Source organism: Daucus carota, chromosome 8 (assembly GCF_001625215.2).
Source record: "Daucus carota subsp. sativus chromosome 8, DH1 v3.0, whole genome shotgun sequence".
Classification (NCBI taxonomy): Eukaryota; Viridiplantae; Streptophyta; class Magnoliopsida; order Apiales; family Apiaceae; genus Daucus; species Daucus carota.
In genome coordinates, this window is record NC_030388.2 from 2,534,863 (window position 1) to 2,561,276 (window position 26,414).

Genomic DNA, 26,414 nt, shown 5'->3' on the forward strand with positions numbered 1-26,414 from the left:
GGTTTCAGGAAAACCCGGATAAAATCCAGATATTAAACTGAATTTTTATGTTTATATGATATTTATATATATGATAAGGTGTACAGAGGCAGTCAGGCAATGCAGGCCGTGCATCCTAGTAACCAAATTCCAAGCCCAATTCATTTTAAAGCCCCAATACACATAATGATAAGTCCAACTCCGTAGTCCAAACAAAAGTCGAGTAACCTAACCTGAGTAACCTAACCTAACCGAAGTCCAACTCTGTAGACCTTACAATCTGCTGACAGGCCTGACTCGGCCCGGCTGACAGTAAAGCCTGGCCCGGATTTTTGTTGAAAAACCCGGGCCTTTTTGGAACCGGATAAAACCTGGTCTACCAGGCCTTTTGTGCACCTCTATCATATAGCAAGACAAGTGGACGTAAGAGCAGCCACAACGCTTGTGGCCATTTACCACACCTGCGTGACCCCACTGCTAGACACATGTACACAGCTGCGCGGTGAAATTTTTTTGGCCAAGTTGGTCCAATGGTATAGCCCATATACCAACTTTACAGGTATTGTTACTTTCTTATTTTATTAATTTTGTAATAGCATGGTAGTTTATGATATAAACGACATGCACGTAGTTAATTATATTATTAAAAAAACAATTTCAAGGAAAAATATTATATTAAATAAAGGACACAAGAAAGCGTTGAATTTAAAACATTACAATAAAAAAATTTAACGATTAATATGAAATTGCAAGATATGCTCAACCAAGTCATTTTGTAGCTGACGATGGGTCCGTTTATCATGCATCTGTATAATGTTTTGAACATACATTTCATCCGCGACAAAAGGTTCTTCGCCTAAATTTGGTTGCGATAAGCCATTTGTTGCATCATCATAACTTGGCAGGGGACCAAATTGAGTGAGGTACGTGTCTCTCTCGTCTTCAACAATCATATTATGCATTATAATGCACGCTCTCATGATTCTCCCAAGATCGTCTTTGTCCCAAAAGCGTGCCGGACCACGTACAATTGCGAAACGAGACTGTAACACACCGAATGCTCGTTCAACGTCTTTTCGCTGGCTTTCTTGATATTTTGAAAATAATTTTCTTTTCTCACCTTGTGGACGTGGTATCGTTTTAACGAATGTTACCCATTCAGGATATGTTTCATCTGTCAAGTAATATCCCACATTACATTGATAGTATAATTTACCTCTGGAGCACGACCTTGGAGCACATCATCAAATATTGGTGACTGATCTAAAACATTTATGTCATTGTTTGATCCAGCATGCCATATCTATAGATCAGATGAAGTAACCGCTTCTAGTATAATTGTTGCAACTCTTTTGTGACCACTCATGAATTGTCCCTTCCATGCTTTTGGACAATTTTTCCATTGCCAGTGCATGCAATCAATACTCCCCATCATACCAGAAAATCCACGAAACTCGCCCATTTGTAGTAGACGTTGCACGTCATTTGAGTTCGGCTTTCGTAAGTATTCACCTTCAAATAACGTGATTATATTGGAGATGGATTTTTCAAGGTTTCAACCGCAGTATTCTCTCCAATATGAACGTAATCATCAACAGTATCAGCATATATACCATAAGCCAACATACGCATTGCCGCAGTGCATTTCTGCAAAGGTGATAAACCTTTTCTTCCCACTGCATCATTTCTTTGTTGAAAGTATGGATCAACATTGGAGACAGCATCCACAATACGAAGAAATACATGTCTTCTCATACAGAATCTTCGTCGAAATATATTTTCTGGATATACTGGATTTGGTGAAAATAATCATTCACTAGACGTTGATGACCTGCTTCACAATCTCTGTAAATACATCTTCGAGGCGTGGATGTTGAGCTCCGCCCATATTTTTTTATGAAAGAGCTCTAGTTGACGATTGTTTTTAGTGTCATCACAAAACTCTTCAACAAATTCTTCAGTGAATTGTTCTGTGAAGATTTCTGTTGTGGGTGTTTGATCCAACGACTAGTTTACAAGCAAATAAAAACGAGCACTAGCTCCCAACAGCTAGTTTACAAACAAATAAAAACAAACAAGAAAAGACAAGCACTAGCTTCCAACGGCTAGTTTACAAACAAATAAAAACAAACAATAAAAGACAAGCACTAGCTTCCAACGGTTAATTTCTTGCCTCAATTTTCTCAAGCATTTTTGCATGAATCCTCCTTTGATCATCATTCCTTTTAGTAGTATCCGCCAGAATGACTTGTAAATCGAGCTCAGTTTGCTTTGCCTCAAGCTCTCTTTGTCAAGTCTCAATTTCTTTTTTGCTTCATTTCATTTAATGTATCCATTATGTTCATTTTTCTCAAGTCATTAACTTGAATAGCTTCATATTCTTCAACTTCCGCAGTTGTTGCCTTCTCATTTCCCTTTCTTTTAGCAGCCTTTGTACCTTTTGGACGAACCAGTTCAAATTCATCAGATGTTGGTGTATCGTTATTTCCCTCCGATGAGTAAGCTCCAGAACTACTTAATTTAGTTCTTTTAGAACTTGCACTAGTTGTAGGAGTTCTCCATTTGGGATGTCTACGAAGCTCACGCCAATGATTATCAAAATTCGTCTTTTTCTTGTATTGAGCCAAATGGAGTTCATGAGCTTTCTCAATTATGTTATCCAAGTTTGAACCACTCCCAATCATTCGTTGAGCCTCATCATAACATGACCCAAATTTCTGAGCACCTTCATTTATTCGTTGCCACCTTTTTCTCATAGCCACAACTCCTCTTTTGATGACGCCGGGATTGTCCTCTTCACAATATTGCTTAATTCTGTCCCAAAAGTCTTCGGCTTTTTGATCAGTACCGATAAGTGGATCAATTGACACGTTCAACCATGCACTTATCAAGAGCTTATCTTCAACCCACGTCCAGTGACCAGTATTTTCACGTACATCTTCGGTTTCCTCATAATCATCATTTAGATCAACAAAATTTGTGTTGCCAAAGGCCGACACTTGCGAATCTGGAGAATTTTGGATATTGACAGGTGATTTTTGGGTTTCAAATTGTGAATTTGAAAAGTGAGGAAATGAGAATGGATAAGGAGAATTTTGAGGATATGGAAACGGAAATTGAGAAGCTTGAGAATGTGGAAATGGGTGTTGATAATTAAAATTAAAATTTTGAGGGTTTGAAAAATAAGAATTTGGATATGGATATGGAAATTGAGGGTTTGGATTTTGAGAATTTGGAGGAGGAGGGTTATTTGGATTTATTTTTTTGAGAGAAAAATTACAAATTTTATGAAGTATAAAATATGTATAATACGATGATTATATATAGTTGTAAAAAAGTAACCATTACAAATATATACGTTACGTTACCTGTTTTCTAATGTTCTTATGCTAAAGTCGATGGAGCATTAATACAATGCATGTCAGGAAGGTAATAATAAAAATAACAAAAGTTGAGTGAATGGCCGTGGCTAGGGCTGTTTAACGAACCGAGCTGTTCGCGAACAAGCTCGAGCTCGGCTCGTTAAGAGCTCGTTCGGCTCGGCTCGTTAAGTTAACGAGCTCGAGCTCGAACACAAAAAATTGTTCGTTAAGTAAACGAGCTCGAGCCGAGCTTTTAGTATGTTCGGCTCGAGCTCGGCTCGAGCTCGTTCGGCTCGAGTTCGGCTCGTTAAAGCTCGAAAAAATGTAATATTTTCGGGATTTTTTTATAATTTATATATGTTATTGGACTCAGAATTCAACATAATATATATATATATTTTAGTGATGTAAACAAAATTTTAGGAAATAATAATTTTATTTGGTTTTTAACAGGCAAGTAGAAGTTTGACTAGTACCGCTAACTAGTGTTTAATCCTAATTTAGTGTTTTAATATTTTAAAAAATATTTTTTACCGATCCAACTGTATGGATGTTAACATATATACATTTTAGTGATATAAACAAAGTTTCAAAAAAATTGAAATTATTAGGTTAGCTATTTTAAGAGTCAACTAGCGGTTTATCCTTATTTTTTTTCTGGCTCGGCTCGACTCGACTCGACTCGGCTCGGCTCGTATTTGTTCGCGAACAAGCTCGTGTTCGGCTCGTTAGTTAACGAGCCGAGCTTGAACACAATTTTTGTTCGATTAAAAAGCTCGGCTCGGCTCGGCTCGTCAGAAAAAAAATTAAAGCTCGGCTCGGTTCGATCAAAACTCGGCTCGGCTCGGTTCGTGAACAGCTCTAGCCGTGGCCACTTTACTGGCCGTGTCCAGTTTTTCAATTTTTGTCCAGCACGTAGATTTAGGAATGGGCTGGCCAATTTACTTTTCACGTGGTTCCACGCACCCAAATGGGCAGCATTGGAGCTACTCTAATCATCAATTCTGCAACCCTACAACATTCGACTAAAGGTAGCTAGGCCTGCTTCGACTTATATATTTGTTTGCTAACTTTTGTCCTTCTGATTTACTTATTTCTGACATGATTGACATTGCTCTTGACATTAACACGAGAGGAACTGCACGGATGACATGCATCTCGATAGTTTTGAACTGACAGGGTCACTTCTAGATTTAAGTTCCATGATTGGTCTCGAAACAATGTGAGCTCTAAATTCAGTTCATTCACTGGATTCCCCAGCTCCCTTAAGAAAATGGAAACCAATTTTTTTCATGTCTTACTAAATATATGCAGTATATGCAGCACACAGATGTATGTTTATAAAATTACAAGTGATAAAATTGTTAAAAATGTAGAGATGTGGATGTGCAGAATAATAGCTTCATCGGAAATATTCCGGATTACCTTGGCACATTGCCTAATATTAAAGAACTGTGAGTAGTATTCCTTCTTCTACGACAGACAGGCTATATGTGCAATAGTGTCTCTTAAAAAAAAAAAAAACACTAACAAACTACCATACATTAAGCAAATGCCAAGACCCTAGCATCCTAGATAGCAGCCCAAGTAACAATAGCAACGACAATCTAACAATTATAATTCAAAATTCTACACATACGAGAAGAATTAGCAGCACAACTGAGTACTCATCATGATTTCAAGCAAGACAAGTGATCTGTTATCTGCTGATACCTACTATTTACAGTTTCAGTCCATTCGGCTTCTATCAATACCGGTCCTCAACTCCAATGTTGTTAGAATCTGGGGCATTGACATTCCACCGGACACCACAATCTCTGCCAATATCACAAAAGCATTAGTAACCTTTGTTATTACAACTCATATCTGTAGGGGTCACTAGCCTTATATCGTGCAAATGCCTAGGCAACTCATGTATGGACATTAATTACAAGTAGACACTTACCAATCCCTTCCCGAACTGATAAATTTGGTCTTATAACATCGTTGACATTGACCATAAATATATCACCAATATAGAGATGATTGGTAGGGACATATACACAGCATAGCTCCTCCTCTCCCGAATAAGTCTGGATTCGAAGAAAATATAAAGAAAGTAAATAAGTCAACAAAATGCAGGAAATAGAATAAGCAACACTCTTCTAGCCTGATTCATATGTGTGGCTAACAAGCACACTAGACCTTTCAAAATAATACATGGCATCATATTTTTTAAAAAAAAAGATTGACATGGCTTATGGCTATCAAGTCGAGCAACACTGTCTTGCCTACTTTCTGCTGCTAGCTCAAGATCTTATGTCCATTAAAATTATACATTCAGTTGCTTATCAAAAACAAAGACAGGCCATTTTCAGATATATGCAGTATAACCGTATAAGCAGGACATCATCAGCAAGCATTTTGATCATATTATTAGCTTATAAGTTTATAGGCATTCTGTGTTCATGGTACCATTGATAGTTAATATAAAATTTTAAACGGTACAATCGATACACAATAAGTCTAGCAATGTCCCTCGTGCGCTCCTGATGGTTCCCTAGAGGATACTTTCAATTTTCTCATGTCCAAAACATGTAATTGCACTAATCACTATACATACTTTTATATAGAGACTGAATAACTATAATTATTAATCATTAAACTTTCAAGTATTATAGTTTCTCAGATATTAGATTCCAAACAAATGCTTGCTTTGAATAATCTATTGAGGGTGAATACAAACAATACAATTCCTAAAGTTTATTGAGTCCACTACTCCGCTTCATGGTTTTCACTTATCTTTACTCTTTTTCTGTCCTCGTTCTAGTTAAAAAGGTATTCAGGCAACAAAACGTACATATTAACCAACCTGGAGAAGAACAGATGATGTGATGAAGCCAAAAGCATATTCACCAAGACGTGGATGCTTTATGATGGCCACTTCTTTGAATGCTTGTGAGTTCTGATCTGTAAGAGTAGTAAACTGTAAATTTGGACAAAATTTGTATTCATGTAGATGGTGAAAATGGAGAACTGTAATGCTGTACACACCTGGAGATATTGCAGCACTAATTTGCTTGGAAGCATTGTAAATGTGACGAACAAATGGCATACGCTTGATAAACCATTCTCCAAGACCTAAAACAGATGCCCCCAACCATGATGACATGAACACTCCAACAAAGAAAATGAAAGTGATAGATGTCATAAAGCCGAGACCTGCAGTAATCAGTAGCATGCGTAAACATAACCTGAATTGTGATAGCGAGAGAGAATCTTACAATAAAACTAAAGCCACATGTGCCAGACTTATAAACAAACACTAGGAATATACTGAATAATGATACTATGCCAGACTTGTAGAATATTCTTCTTAGACGCAGCATATATTTACTCTATAATATCCATGACATATTGACGGGAAAAAATGGCAGAAAAAGTTAAATTTACACCAACCAAATATATCAATTCCCAGCTGAGCATATATAGGAGAGAAAAACCCATCAACGAAATGAATAAACCACCATGTGATATAGAAAGTGATAGCTATCGGCAACATGATGACACTGCAAAAAAAAGAATTGTACTTCAGTCTTCAATTAAATGGAGAAACATAAATAACAGTAGATGTCATAAGCATCTAAGATAGTGAACCATCTCCCTCTCTTGAATGTTAAACCAATATAAATTTGTTAGTTATTCTCCTGATTTTGCCTTGCTAAAGTTTTATTATGAATATTCATCGAGGTAAATGACATTTTAACTACCTTACTAGTCTAGTTACATAATATCAAAAGCAAGGTTGTAAAAATCGGAACTCGGTCCAACTCGGTTTGGTTCCGGAAAAATGAGTACTCGGAACTCGGGTGAGTACTCGGAATGAGTAATCGGATAACTAATCGGGTATTTTTTTTAATTAATTTTTTTCTCTCATATATAGTTATATACTGATTAATAATAAAACTATCTAATAATATTAATATTTTAATAAAACACTTGAAATAATGAAGTTCAAATATAAGTTAATTGTTTGATAGTTTTTGACATAATAATCATTCACAAGTTTTAATCATAAAACACATATACTTTCTAATTAATGTCAATACTTTACCAAAAAAAGATCAAAACATACATAAATTTACGTTTAGTCTCTTTTGAAATAATTTTCAAATAAAACAATAAAAAATTGATAAGTCAAACTCGGATATGACCTCGAGTACTCGGAGTCAAACCGAAGTTTGACCGATTTTTTAATAAATCGGTTTTGAACCCGATTACTCGGAACTCGGATCGGACGAGGGGTTAAAAACGAGTACTCGGAATGAGTACTCGGCCGACTCGGCGATTTTTAGAACACTGATCAAAAGTATAACTTATGAGTAAAATGTTAAAAAGTTGTACACACTATGAAAAATAGGGGTGAACTAGGTAACACCAGATTTTAGAGTCAAACTGCTATATTCTTTCAATAATTTTGTTACAAATCAATGTTGCCTTATATTTTGCTTTTGCAAGGTATAACGCTAGCTAAATTTGCTCAAAAATAACAAAATGTAGTCACGTATCTTCCATGATTATGTAGTGTATAATTTCACATATCAGTTCTTACTAATTTTGACAAGAACTATAGACAACAAGGATAAAAAAGTTTTTTTTAACCAATTATATCATAGAAACAAATCTTCTTCCTCGATTGATAATCTAATAACTCATTTGTATGACTGCGTAATGCAGAATTAGCCATATCAGATGCATATCCTTGCAACACACAAGAGGAGCTCAAATTTACCCGCGAATATCTAGCTAGACTACACTTTAATAAAAGAGCTCATATATACATAGGACCTTCAGTGTGTGCTACTGCTTGTTAGAATTTACACTTGAGCCTTAAGTATTAAAGCATTGTCAGTTTCTATCGATATAGAACATACTTATGAGTATCTTCTTTTTCCCCTAAACTTTCACGACAAAGAGAGAAATATACACCCTGTAAAATTAAATTTGAGCTCCACATAACTCTGTTATTTTCGGTTGACCAAACATTTTTAAACAAACCCCCTATCCTAAGAAACCCTATGATCTCCTAATCGCAGCAAAGAACTGACTAGATCACAAGCAACGTCACTAAGAACTGGCATAAGCTCTATGAACAAGTATTACAGATTCAGTGTCAGGGGGATGATGAGGCCTAAACTAACCCCTGTCAGGTGAATCTATCAACAAACAAACTAAAGCCTCATTGACAAAACATAAATGAATACCTCTAACATATTCATCTGTGTTAACAATGAAATAACCTTCGACAATTGCTACCAATTAAGTGTCTTACAAGCACACAATTTTTATCATAGCAAAAATATCCACAAAACAGTTGTATCTCATCAAACGTATCAGCATAGCTAAAACCTAAGGTTCTTAAAAATAAAATGAAGCAATCTCTAGTTGTATATAATCACTTGCATAATTAAATACACAGCAACATGTAGTCTGCAATATACTTCATTCGCAGGATTTAAAGGCTAAAGAGAACATGGAATTGAAGCTTACATACCATCCAGTCATGAACTTTTTTGATGCCCAACTCCTAACGACTTTGTAAAATGTCTATGTAAAAATTGATATAAAAAGAAATTGTCAGTACAAAGTATAAATATTTACAATTATGTATCTTTCCACACATAAGGCAGAAGTCACACCTCATATGAAAGCAAATGTAAATAGCTGTTGAAAATTAACATAAGGCTGACAATAAATGGGAAAAGAAGACAGAGGTTCTTTCTATTAACATGTCCGCCATATTACATACAAAGTATGTGCAGAATGATTACATCAAGAAGCGAGGAAGATGAAACACTAGTGAATTCTGCCACTAATTCTTTTTGTATGGCAAACTAATTTAATCAAAGGCTGCGTCCATACACCTAATAGTCATAACATCAAAACACATAACTGAACTTTTCTGAGAAGCTACATGACCTCTAGTACTATAAAACCAAAGTGTGAAACGCAAACTACTTGTACGTGTGTATTTAATATAAACTCTACTGATAAGCTACATGAGATCACGACTGTATATAATATAACTCTACTGATAAGCTACACGAGATCAAGGCTGTATAAAACTATTATGATTCTCAATACGCATCTTCTCGTATCACTATTATCAAAAATAAAAAAACAGTCCCGAAAATAACTTATGTAGATAAGACAGAGAACCAACACAATTAATCCAAAACAATACTTAACCAAAGATCATCAAAATCCCTAACAAGGTTCATTTTCTTAAAATTTCGTCACATTTCACTAGAATTTTACTAATTTATATAGTTAAAAGCTCAATATATGAATTTAGAGATACAAGTGACACACAAACACAGATATAAAAATTTTAAAATATGCTGTTCATATATTAATTCATCGAGATTATTCATTTATCGAGTTTCGACATAAAGAGAAGCTAGAGGGAGAAGTAAACCTCGCGGCCGGAGAGATGAGATGAAGCAACAGTGGGAGAAGAAGGCTTCGAAGACTCGTCATCGTCACCGGAGGAGGTTGACGGCGGCGAGTGAGCTACCGGAATGAGAAGTTCTCGATCTCTATTATCACCTCTCGCCATCATTATCGAACTCAATCTGTCATCTCCCATCGCACACACTCTCTCTCTCTCTCTCTCTCTCGTATTCTAATCTCTTTCTCTCTCTCGAATACAAATATCTCTCTCTTTCTCTTTCTCTTTCTCTCTCTGTACTATATACTCGGAGGAAGTTGAGTATGGCACTCAAGTAGCAGATTCCACCGCACAACGGACTCTTTGCTTCGCCTACTCTTAAGTCTTAATCAATCCTTCTAGGCCAACCTTTATTTATCACTTATCACTTATATATGAATAAATAAAATAATAATAATCTAAATACCTTGACAAATTAATATTAATAATATTATTGAAGTATTTAATAATATTTATTGTTATAATCTTAAGACACTGTTGTAAAAGCGGAAATCAGACTTGATCGATGAAATCACGGAATAAGGATTAATCGGGGATCAATTAAATTTATCTGGAATTGTTCGAGAATTAAGAACGTTTGATAAAATTTTAACCCCGAATTTAGAATTTACTACTATGCCACGTAGAATGAAATATAAACTCATCGATTTTGATCTTTTGATATTGACACTGACACAAATATATTAGGCATAATTTTTCTACAAATTTGATAAAAGAATAAGTTGATCACATATATGCGCAGGGGGCAATATTTTGTGCTGCTAAATTGCTCAAGAACATATTTCTGCAAGAACCTCTGCAACTAATTCACTTAATATCAGCTCATCCAGGTCCCATAACACTGTTTGAACTTCATCTCCTGTGAATCCATTCCTCCAGCCCACATCCCACGCCTCCACTTTTCTTCCAAGGCACCAAAGATCTCTCTGCAGCAATGCAGAAACTGCACTTGTCGATACCATCTCCCCTGCGTGATTTTTGTAGCTCATCAGGCTCTCCATCCCACTGCGAACTTCCTGCATTAGGTGATCAGCTGAGATGCAGAAACTTGGATTTTTCGAGGGCCTTTGTATTAATGGATGAATGCATGGTATGGTTCTCTGGCTTTTGGTCTCCAGTAGTTCATTGGCACAGTCCATCAAGAGGTTGGAATTAGTACCATCGCGACAATGCAATCCGGTTAGTATTTGTAAGGCCATTGGTTGGTATGTGTCAATGTTGTCGAACAAGTCCTCTACGCGAGTGAGGAATGAAAAGCTTCTTGGAAGTATGGTAATTGACGTGGTTTTTGTGTCGTGAAAAGTAGTTTCAGATGCATCATGTTCTTTTGGACAACTGCTATCATATTCATGTTTGGTTGTGTGACTAGGGCTGTCGACGTAGATATCTGCAGTTATTAAGAGTTAATGTCAGTTGAACGTGAAATTAGCACATTTAAGTGCTCAAGGTTCCTGATGCTGCTGGTGCCCTTATTCTTTATGCCTTAATAATATTCGAGTAACTTGTCTCACCTTTAATGAGAACCTCAGGATCATCGAACTCTTCCTCAGCCCGGAGTTGTGGAGTTGCTGTAGTGTCCTTGACATTCGGATCAGCTTTCTTTCTTTGGTCAGTGTGTGCCTCTTTACCCTTGTGTACAATACTTGGATCCTGCAAATTGTTTGTACTAGTTATTGTAGGTTTGAGTCCGTTTTTAAACTGAATGAATAATATCAATTTAGTACTGCATTTTTGTTAGGAGGTAAATATAAATTACTGAAATGAAAATGATGAAGATTATTAATTTGTGTTGCAAGAAGACTCACATTACTTGCCAATGCCTTATTTATGAGTTTTGACTTGGTGCTGTTCTGCTGCGTGGTAAGTTTCCTTTCATGGATGCTTGGTCCAGTTTCAGACTTTCTCAGTTTCATTGCAGGTGAACTCAGATGCTCATGACTTCTCGAAACACTTTTAGGTTGCTCACGATTTTTCAGAAGACCTGTAGATTTCACATTTTCCTTTTCTACTGGCTTCCTTCTACTTGTACTTTTTGGAACCTTGTCGACTTTCTTGTCAATCGGATCCTTCTGCAATCTGGGACTAACTGAATTAGTCAGTTTCACCTTGTTATCCGCAGACCTCCGTATTGCCTTTCTAGTGGGCTTAGCTACATTAGTCTCAGGTATCTTATGTTCCAAAATTCTGGATGTACTCCCTTCTTTTGTTTTCAACATGCTCCGCCTCTTTCCAGAGTCCACATCTCCCTCTCCTGGGATACACTTACGCGAGAAGAAATCATTGGCACCATCACCTGCATGAACAGGTTTCATTAACACGACAGGTGGGGCGTGATTTCTTAATTGGTCTTCAGACTCGGAAGAATCATAGATTTGAAATTGATTTCTGTCCAAAAGTCCTTTGAACTGCATATTCTGGATTATCTCCTCCAGTGTCATACATCCCCTATCTCCATTCTGAGCAGCAATCCCAGGCTTCCTTTGTATTGGCCTATCAATATCAAAGATCAAGCCCTTCGGGTTCAGATTCTTGTCTCTCTCCACCTGTTTCCTAGACTCAGACTGCACTGGCATTGAAGATATTTCCTCCAATCCCATAAGCTTTGCGACTAGATTGGAGGCTTTTGGCCTATCTTCTGACATATTTGACGAATTAGAACTGACAGAGGCCGAGTCATGGGAATAACTTGTCGACGTTCTGCTTGAATTACTAGAAGGCAAGTCAGTAGAGAATTCTGTTTCCCTTCTGTCAGAATAAGCCTTAGCATTGATTGATCCGTTTGATAACAAATTTTGCCTACCAAGACTCTCCCTGATAACTTTCCGAAGCTCATCATAACAGTCAGTCGAAGAGTTTTCATTACAAAATCTTGAATTTTGGTAATCCTGATATCCAAATCTATCAGAACTACTTCCAATCCCAACTTCATCAGAGAAACTTGCAGACTTTTCCTTTTCCTTTTTCTTCGCTCGTGCCACGTATTGTGAAGCTTCTTGCAACCTGCTAAGCATGCTGAATTTCTGAGAGACTCCTGCAAATCACGAAACCAGAAAAATACTTGGTTCAGCTTCTAACCTCCTGTCGAAAAATCTATTAGCTGGAAGTAGAGTGATTCAACTCAGTCCCACTAGGCTCCAGCTCCTCTATTTTTTTCTTATATATCAAACAACTAAGTACTTCAGACTTCCCTAACTGTCTTTACATAAGTTCACGGGTCTTAATCAAAATCAGTTTGTCAGATCCTTAATTCATATATTGTCCCAAAATTTTTTGAATTTATATAAGTAACAAATTTATCTGAGTCTAAGCACGATTGGATAGTCTAAGTGGTGGATTTATCTTCTATTATTCCGGGACATCCGGGTTCGACTTTGGCTCATCCCGAGAAGTATTAGAACAGATCTTACACTCTGTTGCTCCTTTGGATCATCACAAGTAACAAATGATCAAATATAAATTTGCAGACTGTCTGTTTAATAAAATTAGTCAACTTAAACAATCAGATGCTACTCAGATAACAACAACAATATCAAGACAAGTGAATAAGGCTAGCCGGAGATACTTCCACAATTGTGTATAAAATAACCAAATTTCAATTGTTTTTATACTGTGTGCCATAAGGAAACAAACAAAACAATGCATGCATGAGTTGCCGTCATGGGAACCAAATTATTCAGTTTCAACCTCTCGATTAATACCAAGAATTATATTATTACAAAGAAAAAATACCAAAAATTATATTTCTCTTAATTAATACCAAAATTAATCAAATGATTCATGCATGTTTTAGATTTTGTGTGTGTTATATCCCTAACATAATTTATTTTGGATTTGTTCCCGTCAAGTCTTCTGACTCGATCACTTCTTTGTTTCATGTTTGTATTTCTGTCAAATCATCGATCATTTCTTTGTTTCACGAGTGTTTTAAGTGTTTGTAATTCTGTCAAATCACCGTCATTTATTGTTTGTGTATAATTGGGTAATTGTAAAATTTGTACTGCATGAATCTCAACCTCTTATATGGTTAAGATTTTTTGTGAGTATTTTAAGCAAAACCGCAAAGGTAGGTAAAAGGACCGTTGCCTCTTCTATGTTTTCCCGGGTTTTTAGCCAGCATTGTAAAATCATACCATTCATTTTATTAACCATACATTTCAGAGCTCCAAACTACTCAATCTGCAAATATTGCTCCAAAAATCTCCTATATTCAACGAGAAAATTCAGAATAACACTTTTTCGTATTTTTTAAGGCCTCCAGAGGGTTTTCCTGGAGAATTTCATTTCATGAACACGTCCATTTATCGCGAAAAGTTCTAGAATTTATGGCTACATTGGACTGTTTTCGGTGTCTGATCGATAAGCAAATGGACGGATTTTTGTACAATGTTAACAGAAAAAGTTATGTTACAGGGGGAACTTTGAATTAGAAGCAAGTAGGGAAGACAATCGAAATTACAGGAAAATGGCAGACGATAAAGGTCCAGGCTCGGGCAAGGATGGAGCTAAAACCCCGCCCAAAGAGCGACAAATTTCAGGTTTGTATTTTGTTAAGTGATCAGTTGTCCTGAAACCTCGAGGTGTAGGAAAAAGACTTAATTTGGATCATATTATTTCTTCAACGTATTTATATGTGATGAAGAACAATTACTATTCTTTGTGTGTTAGATCTTGACTTAATGAAGGAGCGGTTTTCTAAGCTACTCTTGGGGGAGGACATGTCTGGTGGTGGCAAGGGTGTTTCTTCGGCTTTGGCTCTGTCAAACGCAATTACAAACCTTGCTGGTAAGCAGAAAAATACTTGCAGGATCGATCTCTCAAGAACACAACAAGTTCTAGCGAATGTATTATTGAGCCTGTTTGCCCCGGATTTTAAGCCATTTTCGACTTCAAGCTGAAAAGTGGTTTGTGTAATAAGTCAGAAGTCGGCTTGAAGTAAGAAATAGGCCAGAAACTGACAAGTACAATCATGTTAAGTCATAAGTCACGTTAAGTCATAAGTCATAAGCTCAGCCAAACGGGCTCATTGTCTGACAAGTATGGTAACATTTTTTTTCCTGATTTTAACAGCTTCTGTTTTTGGAGAACAAAGAAAACTGGAACCGATGGCTCCAGACAGGAAATCAAGGTGGAAGAAAGAAGTCGACTGGCTCCTTTCTGTAACGGATTACATTGTTGAATTTGTCCCCTCGCAACAGAAAGCGAAAGATGGAACAACTATGGAGGTAGAATCTATTTCTGACATGTCATTATCAAGTTTTAGCGACATTAATTTTGCACGCGTTGGCCTTAATTTACTTTCTTCCCTTTCAACAGATAATGATCACACAACAGAGAAGAGACCTGCTCATGAACATCCCAGCATTGCGCAAGCTGGACACAATGCTTATTGTAAGAAGCCGATTTCTCTATCTTATCCGCCAAAATATTATTAAGGAAATGCTTCATGCACAAAATTGGGTACAAAATCTTTCACAAATTGAGTATGTGTTAAGTTTTGATTGGAATGGGCCCTCTGTAGATGCATTAATAGCACCAATTAAAACTTCCCACCTCAATTGCCATGTCATTTTGTGCAAATTTTGTACCCAGTTTTGTGCATGTAGCACTACTCAATTTAATCGCGTAATGTGAATGATTACCTTTGGACTAGGATTGCCTGGACAATTTTAAAGGCCCCAATGAATTCTGGTATGTTTCGAAAGATGCTAACGAGGCTGAGAAAGGATCCGCGAGAGAGGGCAAATGGTGGCTGCCTACCATCAAGGTGCCTGCAGAAGGTTTATCAGAGTCATCGAGGAAATTTTTACAATATCAGAAAGATTGTGTGAACCAAGTGCTAAAAGCATCCATGGCCATAAACGCGCAAATTTTGTCTGAAATGGAGATACCTGAGAGTTACATCGATTCACTCCCAAAGGTATGAGAAAAAAACTTTTCCAATCTGCTTCCCCACAGAAGGTAGCTTCTAAAATTTGGTAAATTTGTCCTATGTTTTCTTGTCGTAGAATGGTAGAGCGACCCTTGGTGATCAAATGTATAAAAGCATCACGGTAGAGTACTTCGATCCTGATCAATTCCTAATATCCACAGACTTGTCATCGGAACACAAAGTTCTTGATCTCAAGAATAAAATTGAAGCCTCTATAGTGATTTGGAAGAGGAAGATGGTACAAAAGGATGCAAAGTCCGGCTGGGGTTCCGCTGTAAGCCTGGAAAAAAGAGAGCTCTTTGAAGAAAGAGCAGAGACCATCTTGCTGTTGTTAAAACAGAGGTTCCCAGGGCTTCCTCAATCCTCACTAGACATAAGTAAAATCCAATTCAACAAGGTTAGGATTCAGTCATAAGTTTTAATCTTTATGTAGGCAGCTCGTACCTGCCCATCGATTGTTTGCAACCATCTTATACCAGTTTATTGCCTCTCAACGTCAAAAACCCTAGAATGAGTAACGTGGCCCCCTGCATTCACATAAAAAATTTAGAGAAACCGCAGATAGATGGTTGCATCTAGGGGTGGCAATATTGGACCCGACCCGACAACCCGACACGAATTCGACCCGCAAAATACGAATTCGGGTTGGGGGTTTTCGGGTTCGGGTCGAATTCGGGTTGACCCAAAATCAACCCAGAAAAATCGGGTCATTTTCGGGTTGAATTCGGGTTACCCGAAATTGACCCGAAATTACCCGAAAATTAATATATAATATAAATATTATATATATTTATATTATTTTTATTATTTTTATAAAATTTATTAGTTAAATTTAATATAAAATTATTTAATTTAATAAAAATTAATTTATTTGGATTAAAATAATATTTATTTATTATTTAAAAAATATTTTTATTAATAAATATTAATTTTCGGGTCGGGTTCGGGTTACCCGCGGGTAGTGCGGGTCGGGTTCGGGTTGGGTATTTTGACCCATTAAATTTTCGGGTCGGGTTCGGGTTGGGTAAATTTTTTGACCCGCGACTGTCAACCCGACCCGAACCCGACCCGAAACCCGAAATTGCCAGCCCTAGTTGCATCAATCGTTTGTCAGAACCTGCACCACTTTATTTATACCAAATTTTATGTGCTATTTTCTCACACAGGATGTAGGGCATGCTATACTGGAGAGCTATTCCAGGGTTTTAGAGACCCTGGCAAACACTGTCATGTCCCGAATAGAAGACGTCCTATTCGCTGATGCTGCCACTCAAGAAGATCCATCACCTGCAATATCCAAAATAAAGCCAGTAAGAGATTCCTCACCAGGCCCTATAAATTTCTCCAGCGCTGAGGACGACTCTGAGAGGCCAACTCCTGTGGGAACACCTAGTGCGATGACACTATCCGATTTCATGGGCTGGAATTACGAAAGCACAGACCCTGACATGAAGAGAGATGACTCCCCTGCTACTCTAGAAGCAATCAACAAAGAAGCTGAAGCAAAGATCATGAGCAAGCCTGCCAACATTGCAACTAAGAAGAAGTTTTCGTACCTTGACAAACTCGAATGGAGTAGCCTCAGGAGTCCAACAGCTCGCCATTAGTAGCTCAGTAGAACTAAAAACGAAAATACACGACACGATTAGGATCACAAATGACGTTAAAATTTATTTCGAAGAACAGAATTAGTTGCGGATTATTTAACCCATGAAATGTAAATATTAAATTACTCTGACCATTTTACGGAGTCCATTGGGTTGCATTTCCCTGGCTGTTCTTCCATGTTATGGTAAATAGAACACTATGATTTATTCAGTGTTAGGATTCTAATTATTATTATTTTTCTCGGTATATCTTTGTATAGTGGGAAAAAAATATTCTTGTGACATTTTTCTTGGCCAGTGATGGAATAGACATGTTTGATTTTAAAATTTTGAGTCGTCAACTATTTTAAATTTTAATATTAATTAAATATATTTTTGAGTCATTGAATTATTTTTATATTATATATTTATATTCAATTAGTTATTAGTTTAGTGAAGATGAAAAATTAATAAATAAGTTGATGTCCCTCCTCCATCCTTATTTGCCAATAAGGCAACAACTCAGACCAGATGAATTATTGGTTTAAAATTTGAATTTTTTAAATTATATTTTTCTCAACCAAAAACAAACATCAAATATGGGTTCAAGCAAACTCATACATGATTTCACCATGCCTTTAACAAACGACAACTAAATTCTACTAATAAAAAGTAGATGGTTAATATTTGAATTATCCAAATCATATATACTTCTAAAACTCAACACACCTCTAAAACTAACTTTTTAAAACTCAATATACACAATACATGAGAAGCAAGAGACGATGGCACCAACATATCACGGTACCGGAGAGATTAAGAAAGGCAGCAGACATCACACATCCAAAAAATGCACACAAAAACCAGTTCTATGAAATTGTAGTACATTATTTACCAAAAAAAATGGGATGAAGAAGAAATGACGGTACATTGTACACATTACTTTTGTCACTGAGTTATATTTGCATGGGAGTTCTGAGGAATTATCATCTCTAAACATTAAGATCATAGTAATACTGCCCAAGATTTTATCACTTTGACTTCAAAACTGTACCATACTCCATCAAACAAAGGGATAAGTAATTTAGGGAATTTTCTCATAAGCATAAAAGAAAAATTGCTGCATAATAAGTGTAAGGAAACCAGATTCATTCCAGACAGATAAGAAAATAAAATGTTCTTATCCCTTTCCAGTCACTTCAAAGCAGGGAATCCTACCAAATGTCGAGAACAATTCACCCCATTTCACTAGTTTTATAGATTCCCAGTTACAGCTCCAGGCTCCATTTTTAAAACATATATGCCAGAGTACTTGAAAAGATGAAAGTTCAAACAACATATCTATAAGTGACATAGCGTCCAGCAGTTTCACTTGGACGGATGATTTTTACAACTTGCCCTCGTGTAAGCCCATAGTATCTGGCAACTGGATCAGTAAGCTGGATACGGGGAAGCTGAAAAGACATTCATAAAAAAATGAAATTTAAGATACTAGGTGGACTAACACAAGAACTAAGTGGAATGACACAAGAAAAATGTACCAACATTTTAGTAATGCCAAAAAAAATAGAGTAAATAGCTCAAAGACTATAACAAAAAAAAACACATATGAATTTCAGATACTCAAATAGATGCCAAAGTAATAAAAGGAATTTCACAAGTAAAATAATTTTAAATCTCCAAGTGCAGAAAGTGGATTTCAAAATGCAGGTGAAAAAGTAGTATTTTGCTGATTATGTGAAACAAACCATCGGATGAAAGCTGGCTAAGCTACATTCTTCTTCGACAAAGGTTATCCCGAGTCATAAGTCCTAGCTGATACCATAAAGAAGGAAAATAAACCTTGACTGACTTTTTAAAAGAAATAGAGGTAATTGCAGATCGCACCCCCTAACTTTCGTTCAAAAATGATTTTATACCATATTTATGAATAATTCATATCGCAGCCCATTTGTTTAACCCGCGAATTCAGTTTGCACTACTTCCGTTTAATAGCTTAAACATCTGCCATTAACGTTAAAAAATTAAGGGCATTTCAGACTTTTCCTACACTCAAACCAGTGCTCAAATTCATCTGCCTCCTCCCTTCTTGCTTTTATTTCAGCTGGTGTCCAGCAGAAGAAGTGCTAGAAAAAGGGTTGACTGGAGCCAAGGAAGTGTATTTGCTAGACATAACAGGCTTATCAGAACTAAGAATAGATGCTCACCCATCAGCATAAGAGTTTGGAGGGTCCAAGTTCCCTGACTGCACTGCAGCCACTGGTGTCTGCCTGGACTCCCTGATGTTTGGAACCAGCTTCTCTACACATCTCTCTCTCAAAATTAATCAACATCCATCAATAGAATTTGCCAAAACTTGATCAATTTTACTTTTACAATCCGGAAATAAGAATCGTTGCTGCCTTTGGCAGAATATTTCAGTGATTATAGTTGCTGTTATATTTTCCCATTAATTTTAATCAAATAATTCGAATATAATGATCTACTATTCAATAGTAAAAATGTATTTTAGAACCAAAAGGTCCCACTTATTACAATCTTTAGTGAAAGTTGATGTCAGAATCAAAGAACTCAGACATGCCTACTCCTGAGTTTTGAAAACAGATTTGTTTTCAAAAATTAAAACCACAGAAGCAGAATTGACATGGACTCCTGGGCTGATGAATGCTTGCAGCTAGCTGGCAAACTCTCTTATTTCCTTGACGTGTTTGGTACAATAAATCATGAGTTTCTTTTTCCCTGCTCATGTAGACCGCATGATATAAATGGGTAGAACACACAGGCACATGTATTTGGGCACTGGTTTGAGTGCAGGAAGTCTTAAATGCGCTGAATTTTTTAATGTTAACAGCAAATGTTTAAGCTATTTAACGGAAAGGGTGCAAACTGAATTCACGGCTTAAACATATGGGCTGCGATTTGAATTATTCATAATTATGGTATAAAATCGTTTTTGAACGAAAGTTAGGGGGTGCGATAAGCAATTACCTCAAAGAAATATTACATAGCATCCACAAGGCAAAAATATCAAGCACACCTAGGCTATATCACTGACTATAATCCACAGTAATTCTCAATATCCTAACTCCTAAGCTTGTCTTGTGAAATTCAATCAAATTAATCAATAATTTATTAACAACAAATAATTTAACTTGATACTTGTATAAAGTAGCACATATTGTTTTTCATTATATATGATTAGCTTCATCAATCCTTCACAAAGATAAGAGCTCGAGTTTAGACAGGCCAGCGCATGTTAGATTAGACCCACTAGCTGCATGCCTACCAGATGCCACATCTATGTTGCTATTGCATCTCGTTAAAAGCAATGTCAAGCGCGAAATTCGGCTAAGTACCAAAAAAATGCTTATGCTGTTGTAAGTGTCTATTGCAGCAAGTTAAAATTTCAGCAAATCGTTACCTGTTGGAATATATTATTCTATCAGCTCTTACATGTTTGGTTTAAAAATAGCTTAACCACAAGCAAAAGGAGAGGGGAGGAGGTAACATGAACATGATTATTAATTATTCTGATAGTAAAATAATGACACCTAATTTTTTATATATATATATATAGATAGATAGATAGATAAATACAAATAAGAACGGAAAAATTAGGCTAGAATGTTTGAGATTTTCAACTAGCCTGTCAAAAAGAAAATTTAAGAGGTAGTGTATCCGCTACTCCCAGAAATGTTCTAGTTCATTAATTAGATCAGAGAATTATTACTATAGAGTTCAGATTGAACAAACAAGTAAACCAGATAGCATCCCTAGCATTGTAGTCTCCTGATTACCCCTATTCTCTTGGTAACAAGAGGTTAAGGGTTGGAGGAGGCATGGGTGTGCAAGTATCTGAAATTCTATAATTGAACATTACTAAATATCTGTATACTAAAAAACCTGTAAACCGCATGGCTTTTGACTTTAAAGATGGTTTGCCAGCTGGTTAATTAGAAACAGTTTCAATATAAGCTGATTAAGAGCAGGTTTAGCATTAACACAAAAACATTGATTAGGACTGCAAGTTAATTAAGAGTTATTACGATACTTACTGATAAACTGTGGCCGTTTGGCTAAACTTATTTTTCAGAGATAAGGGCTTATTTATGGAAAAAATTCATGAAACTCTACTTTAGCCTGAAATAAGCCTTTATTTTTTTTCCACATAATGAATATTAAGCACCTCTTTAACACTTATATCCAAAAAAAATATAAAAATATGCATTGTTTTTTAAAAAAAGCACTTAAAATATTTTTAGCCAAACAGGTCAATTCATATTAAATATCTAGTCTCAGGAAGAGTTACAATGCCTCCTAAACTGTAAAAGTAACAGCAAAGCAAGTAATATCTAATATGACTAAGTTTCAAACCACATGATCTAAGCTAATTTCAGAGGTTTATGCAGCGACAGAAATGAAAACGAACCTGTGTTTCTCTTACAGTATATCTATCCAGTAATTCCTTCTTTTCTTCTGGTGTAAGCACCTGGTGTTCAGGAACAAGTACATGCTCTTTGATATTGACCAACAACTCATGTTCCTGTGTGTATCAAGTCAACAGATCAGGCACCAGTTATCATAATCCATAACTAACTTAGTGAAGAAAACAGCCTAGCCAGCAAACACTTCATCCCTTTATTAGTGTCGGGGATATATAAGAAGTCACTCAATTATCGAACAAGAACACCCAAGATAAACTTGAGCTGTACTGTAACAATGAAAACAAATTGCTACTCGCAGATAAACACTTCTATTGCCCCTATTAATATACTAGAAAGTAGAAACAAGGTAGATAATAGGAGATTACCTTTTATTTTCATTTAAACAGACTCTGTAATGCATCCATTTAAAAAAAATTACATAAATAAATAAAGAACTCTCAACGCAAACAGCAATGACATGTATGAGATATATAACACACATACATACACAGAGATATAATGATTATTTGTTCACCAGAAGGATATATAGTCATCACCTGGAAAACCTCTAACTGGAACTTTGATGATATTTCAGCTTGGCATGAACGAGCAAAGGGAGTCAGGCTTTGCTGGACAACCAAGATAGCTCGAAAAACATTCTCTGATTTCATTCGGTTAGTGTACGTCTTCATAGTCTTTACACCAACCTTTGCTTCTTCCGGATAGAAAACATATATCTGATCAAAATGAAGCCACTTGTTATTAGCAAGCAGAAGATGTCCTACAACCTTGAGAATAGATTGGCATGCGAGATATGAGGAAAAAAGTAACAACAAATAATGTGACTCCTAGATAAGAAGGCTCACATGTGCAACAGCCAACAAGGTAACTAAACCCATATAAACAATCTAATTGACACCATTCATATAATTGTTTATTTGAATGCCAAAAAAACCCACAAAAAGAGACAGAACCTTGGAATAACTTCATAACCCAGGTCCAACTTAAAACTAAGTTATCCACTTTTTTTACCATATTTTTTTACCAAAGACCTTGTTGTCCTATGGGCTAATTAAAGTACTAAAACAAATTTGCTATAACTTAATTTAGACACCAAGAAATACTTTCCATTTGTGACACATATTTTTTCAAATATAGGGCACTGCCCCGTTAGCTATAGCTAACACACTGAACCCTATTCGTAATACAGGGTAAAGAAAATTGCTGGTTGAAGACGTGTTGTAGTTGAGAGTACCATTCTTGTATTACACCTCCTGAGTATTCTTTACAGAATTACAGTCACCTAACTTCCCTGATGTACAGAAAATTTATTTGTATATAAAGGCCAGCTTTCACATTACTATAAACCTAGGATGCTCGGACTCGTTTGGAAGGATCCGACACGGACACATATCATGGTGTCCGATACTTCAAACTCTGATTTATAGACTCGGGGACACGTTTTATAAGGATCCGACATGGGGATTTGGACACGGGGATATATATGCACACTGCGACTTTTTTGTATATAGTGAAGGGTCTTATGCTTTTAAAAGAACAAACACCAACAGATTAACAAATCATTTCCAGATTTAAAAATCTTACCTTCTTATGATTTTATGCAATTATAAAAATCAAAAATCAAGTTTAATTTCAATATTTAATATTTAATTTTTACGAAAATCACAATTATTTTATATGTTTATAGGACGAGTCCGAGCATCACAGCTATAAACTTGCATTGATATCAAAATCAGATAGGACATTTTTGTTTTGGTTTTTAATAAAAAATAACACCCAAGAATCATATTTAAGGGTTCCTACTTCCTAGTCTTTTAAAGGACTGCAACGATATATCTTCTACCGTACTGGATATGATCCTAATGTATCTAGGATATATTCCTCCCAGCATTACAGAGGAATTCACACTTTTCTACAGGGAAAACATCCGAAAGGTCACACTCACTAAATTTTGTTTTATGCAGCAAGGAACCATATTTGTGATGTTTAGGCTTTCAAAATCAGAAGACATGACTGGTCCAGTTTAAGGTAACACGTTGTTAATCCAGCAGTCAACAAAAAAAAAAAGTAGATGAAAAGGTTTTACATACACATATGACGTATAAAAATTGATTAAATATACAGAAAAAGTACAACACACACATATATATAAGATCATAATAATACTTAGAGTAAAACGCAAGGTGTGTACCTGAAATTTGGTCATTCTGCAAGGTGTGTACCTCCATTTACATATATGCATCACGTGTATCTTGAGTTTCATAGATTGTTCATCATGTGTACTACCGTTAGATGGATGTTAACAGTGTGATGGCAAAGATGTGAATATGGTAAGTATTCAAGTTTAATCAGTTTAAACCATCCCCAATCAACTACATTCATAAATCCTAAACTACATTCGAGAATCAAACTCGGGACTTCTCACACACAGAGCGAGAATCATACTACTAGATCACGGTAGTACACATAATGCGCGATCTATGAAACTCAAGGTACACATAATGCATATATGTAAATGAAGGTACACACCTTGCAGAATGACCAAATTTCAGGTACACACCTTGCATTTTACTCTAATACTTACTGTCATTCAAAACCTTCTCTTGCAAAGTAAGCATGATACATATGCATATATATATATTAGAGTTTGCTAATAACATAAAGATCAACAATTTACATATACACAATGACAATTTAACTTTAACAAAACAAGTGATTATCTGCCATAATACACACACACACACACACAATACATTACAGAGCAACCAATAATCTGCATACAGGGACGGAGAGGGAGAGAGAGAGGGGGGAGAGAGAGAGAGAGAAATAGAGAGAGAGAGAGGAGGGAGAGAGAGAGAGGGGGGAGAGAGAGAGAGAGAGAGGGAGGGAGGGAGCGAGGGAGGGAGCGAGGAGAGAGAGAGAGAGAGAGAGAGAGAGAGAGAGAGAGGAGAGGGAAGAGAGACGAAACCAAACCTGATCAGAAGGATTATTCTTCCTAGACTTACAAATAACAAGGTCTTCTCTCTTGAAATTCTCCCGAAACTTTTGCAAAAACTGAGTCTTGCTCATCTCTTTCTCAGCTTCCACCACCAAATAGCCCCTATCCTCCAACATTTGCATCACCGTCCTTCGAATCCTATACAACCTTCCCACTTCCTCCTCCGTCATCGTCATCTTCTCTCTGCACCACAAATTTATCAAACCATGTATGCATGTAATTCAGAGGCTTGAGTTGTGTATTATGTAGAGATACAGTGAGAAATATTTCTTACCGAGCCCTAGAATTCTACTGCAAAGTTGAGAAGCGAAGAAAGAGGGGTCATTTAACTGGGGCTTTTACTATTATAGCCTTTAACCCGTGCGAAGCACGGGCGGATATATAATCGTAATTTATTATTTATATTTTAAAATTTAACATCATTTTATTAATATTTTAGTATTAATGGATTGATTTTTAATTAAATTATATTATTCAACTGACTATATTTTTATATGAGGATATTTGTACATTTAATCCAAATTTAGTACATGTAGATTTAAGAATGAAAAAAATCAGAAAATTCAAATCTTTTCCAAACATAACCGATCGTGTAATACTTTTGAAAGATTCAGTAATCTAATCAATCGAATTTTAATATAATTTTGTAATCTTGGTTTTTTTGACAACAATAACTTTTAAGATTAGATTTAGAAACGGTTATGTAATGGTTCGTATTTATCTTGAAATAGAATACGTTAAAGTTAAAAAGAGTTATATGAAGGTTGTTAAAAAAAATATTCAAAATTGTATATTTATAATTTTATTTTTAATATCATTATAATTTTTTTAATGAAATATTATATGATAATGTATTTTTATTAGTGTTTTTAGTATTTGAAACTGTTTAACAATATAATACTAATGGACTCCATATTCGTGTTTATATTAAAATAGAACACGTTAAAGTTAAAAAGAGTTATATGAAAGTTCTTGTTAAAATAAAATATTCAAAATTGTATATTTATAATTTTATATATAACATCATTATAATTTTTTTACTGAAATATTATATGATAATGGATTGTTATGAGTGTTTTTAGTATTTGAAACTGTTTAACAATATAATACTAATAGACTCCGCATTTGTAGAGTTATAGTACCAAAAGGACAGTACCAAACCAAAAAATATAACTAACTACAAATTATACCCATGTTGGCTTATTATAGTATAGTATATAGACTCCACATTTGTAGAGTTATAGTACCAAAAGGACAGTACCAAACCAAAAAATATAACTAACTACAAATTATACCCATGTTGGCTTATTATAGTATAGTATAGATAGTATAGACAGTATAGATTTGTCTTTCTAGTGGGCTGATTTGAATAAAGTCCATTTTAAGCCTGTGGTGTTATCTGATATTTGGTTGGTTGAGTTTTGTGGGTTATCATGGATTGTTGTCAATTGGGCCGATTTAAATGCAACCCACATATTATAAATCACGAGTTTATTGGATAATTCATTACTCAACTCGTTCTCAGCTTGCACTTGGATAATCAAATTCAAATAATTTACGATCAACTTATTTAAGTAATTAAAACTTGCAAATAGCCTACCGCCGTAACGTCACTGACGAAAAAC

The 26,414-nt window shown here is 35.7% G+C and overlaps 4 protein-coding genes and 1 pseudogene across 4 annotated transcripts; 1 reads left to right on the plus strand and 4 right to left on the minus strand.

Annotated features, from left to right (window-relative positions):
• Nucleotides 1–707: 707 nt before the first annotated feature.
• Nucleotides 708–4,776, minus strand: LOC135148325 (uncharacterized; annotated as a pseudogene).
• LOC108197112 (protein LIKE COV 1) lies at nucleotides 4,729–10,196 on the minus strand. Its single transcript, XM_017364623.2, has 7 exons — nucleotides 9,799–10,196; nucleotides 8,875–8,927; nucleotides 6,780–6,889; nucleotides 6,375–6,542; nucleotides 6,193–6,290; nucleotides 5,287–5,413; nucleotides 4,729–5,158 (listed from the first exon to the last, which is right to left on the minus strand). Exons 1-7 carry the CDS (start codon nucleotides 9,967–9,969, stop codon nucleotides 5,070–5,072), a joined length of 816 nt encoding a protein of 271 aa, XP_017220112.1. The 5' UTR covers nucleotides 9,970–10,196; the 3' UTR covers nucleotides 4,729–5,069.
• A 270-nt stretch (nucleotides 10,197–10,466) lies between these two features.
• On the minus strand, nucleotides 10,467–15,602 carry LOC108197110 (uncharacterized). Its single transcript, XM_017364621.2, has 4 exons — nucleotides 15,471–15,602; nucleotides 11,637–12,862; nucleotides 11,343–11,481; nucleotides 10,467–11,218 (listed from the first exon to the last, which is right to left on the minus strand). Exons 2-4 carry the CDS (start codon nucleotides 12,840–12,842, stop codon nucleotides 10,602–10,604), a joined length of 1,962 nt encoding a protein of 653 aa, XP_017220110.1. The 5' UTR covers nucleotides 12,843–12,862; nucleotides 15,471–15,602; the 3' UTR covers nucleotides 10,467–10,601.
• On the plus strand, nucleotides 14,294–17,381 carry LOC108197111 (rop guanine nucleotide exchange factor 12). The gene is made up of 7 exons (XM_017364622.2): nucleotides 14,294–14,366; nucleotides 14,497–14,613; nucleotides 14,899–15,053; nucleotides 15,145–15,219; nucleotides 15,482–15,748; nucleotides 15,837–16,157; nucleotides 16,927–17,381. The coding sequence occupies exons 1-7, from the start codon at nucleotides 14,294–14,296 to the stop codon at nucleotides 17,365–17,367; spliced, it is 1,449 nt and encodes a 482-aa protein (XP_017220111.2). The 3' UTR covers nucleotides 17,368–17,381.
• Nucleotides 17,382–18,480: 1,099 nt separating this feature from the next.
• Nucleotides 18,481–25,120, minus strand: LOC108198988 (DNA-directed RNA polymerases II and IV subunit 5A). Its single transcript, XM_017366760.2, has 5 exons — nucleotides 25,064–25,120; nucleotides 24,765–24,972; nucleotides 22,328–22,507; nucleotides 21,776–21,889; nucleotides 18,481–18,800 (listed from the first exon to the last, which is right to left on the minus strand). Exons 2-5 carry the CDS (start codon nucleotides 24,963–24,965, stop codon nucleotides 18,675–18,677), a joined length of 621 nt encoding a protein of 206 aa, XP_017222249.2. The 5' UTR covers nucleotides 24,966–24,972; nucleotides 25,064–25,120; the 3' UTR covers nucleotides 18,481–18,674.
• Between the last annotated feature and the right edge of the window lie 1,294 nt (nucleotides 25,121–26,414).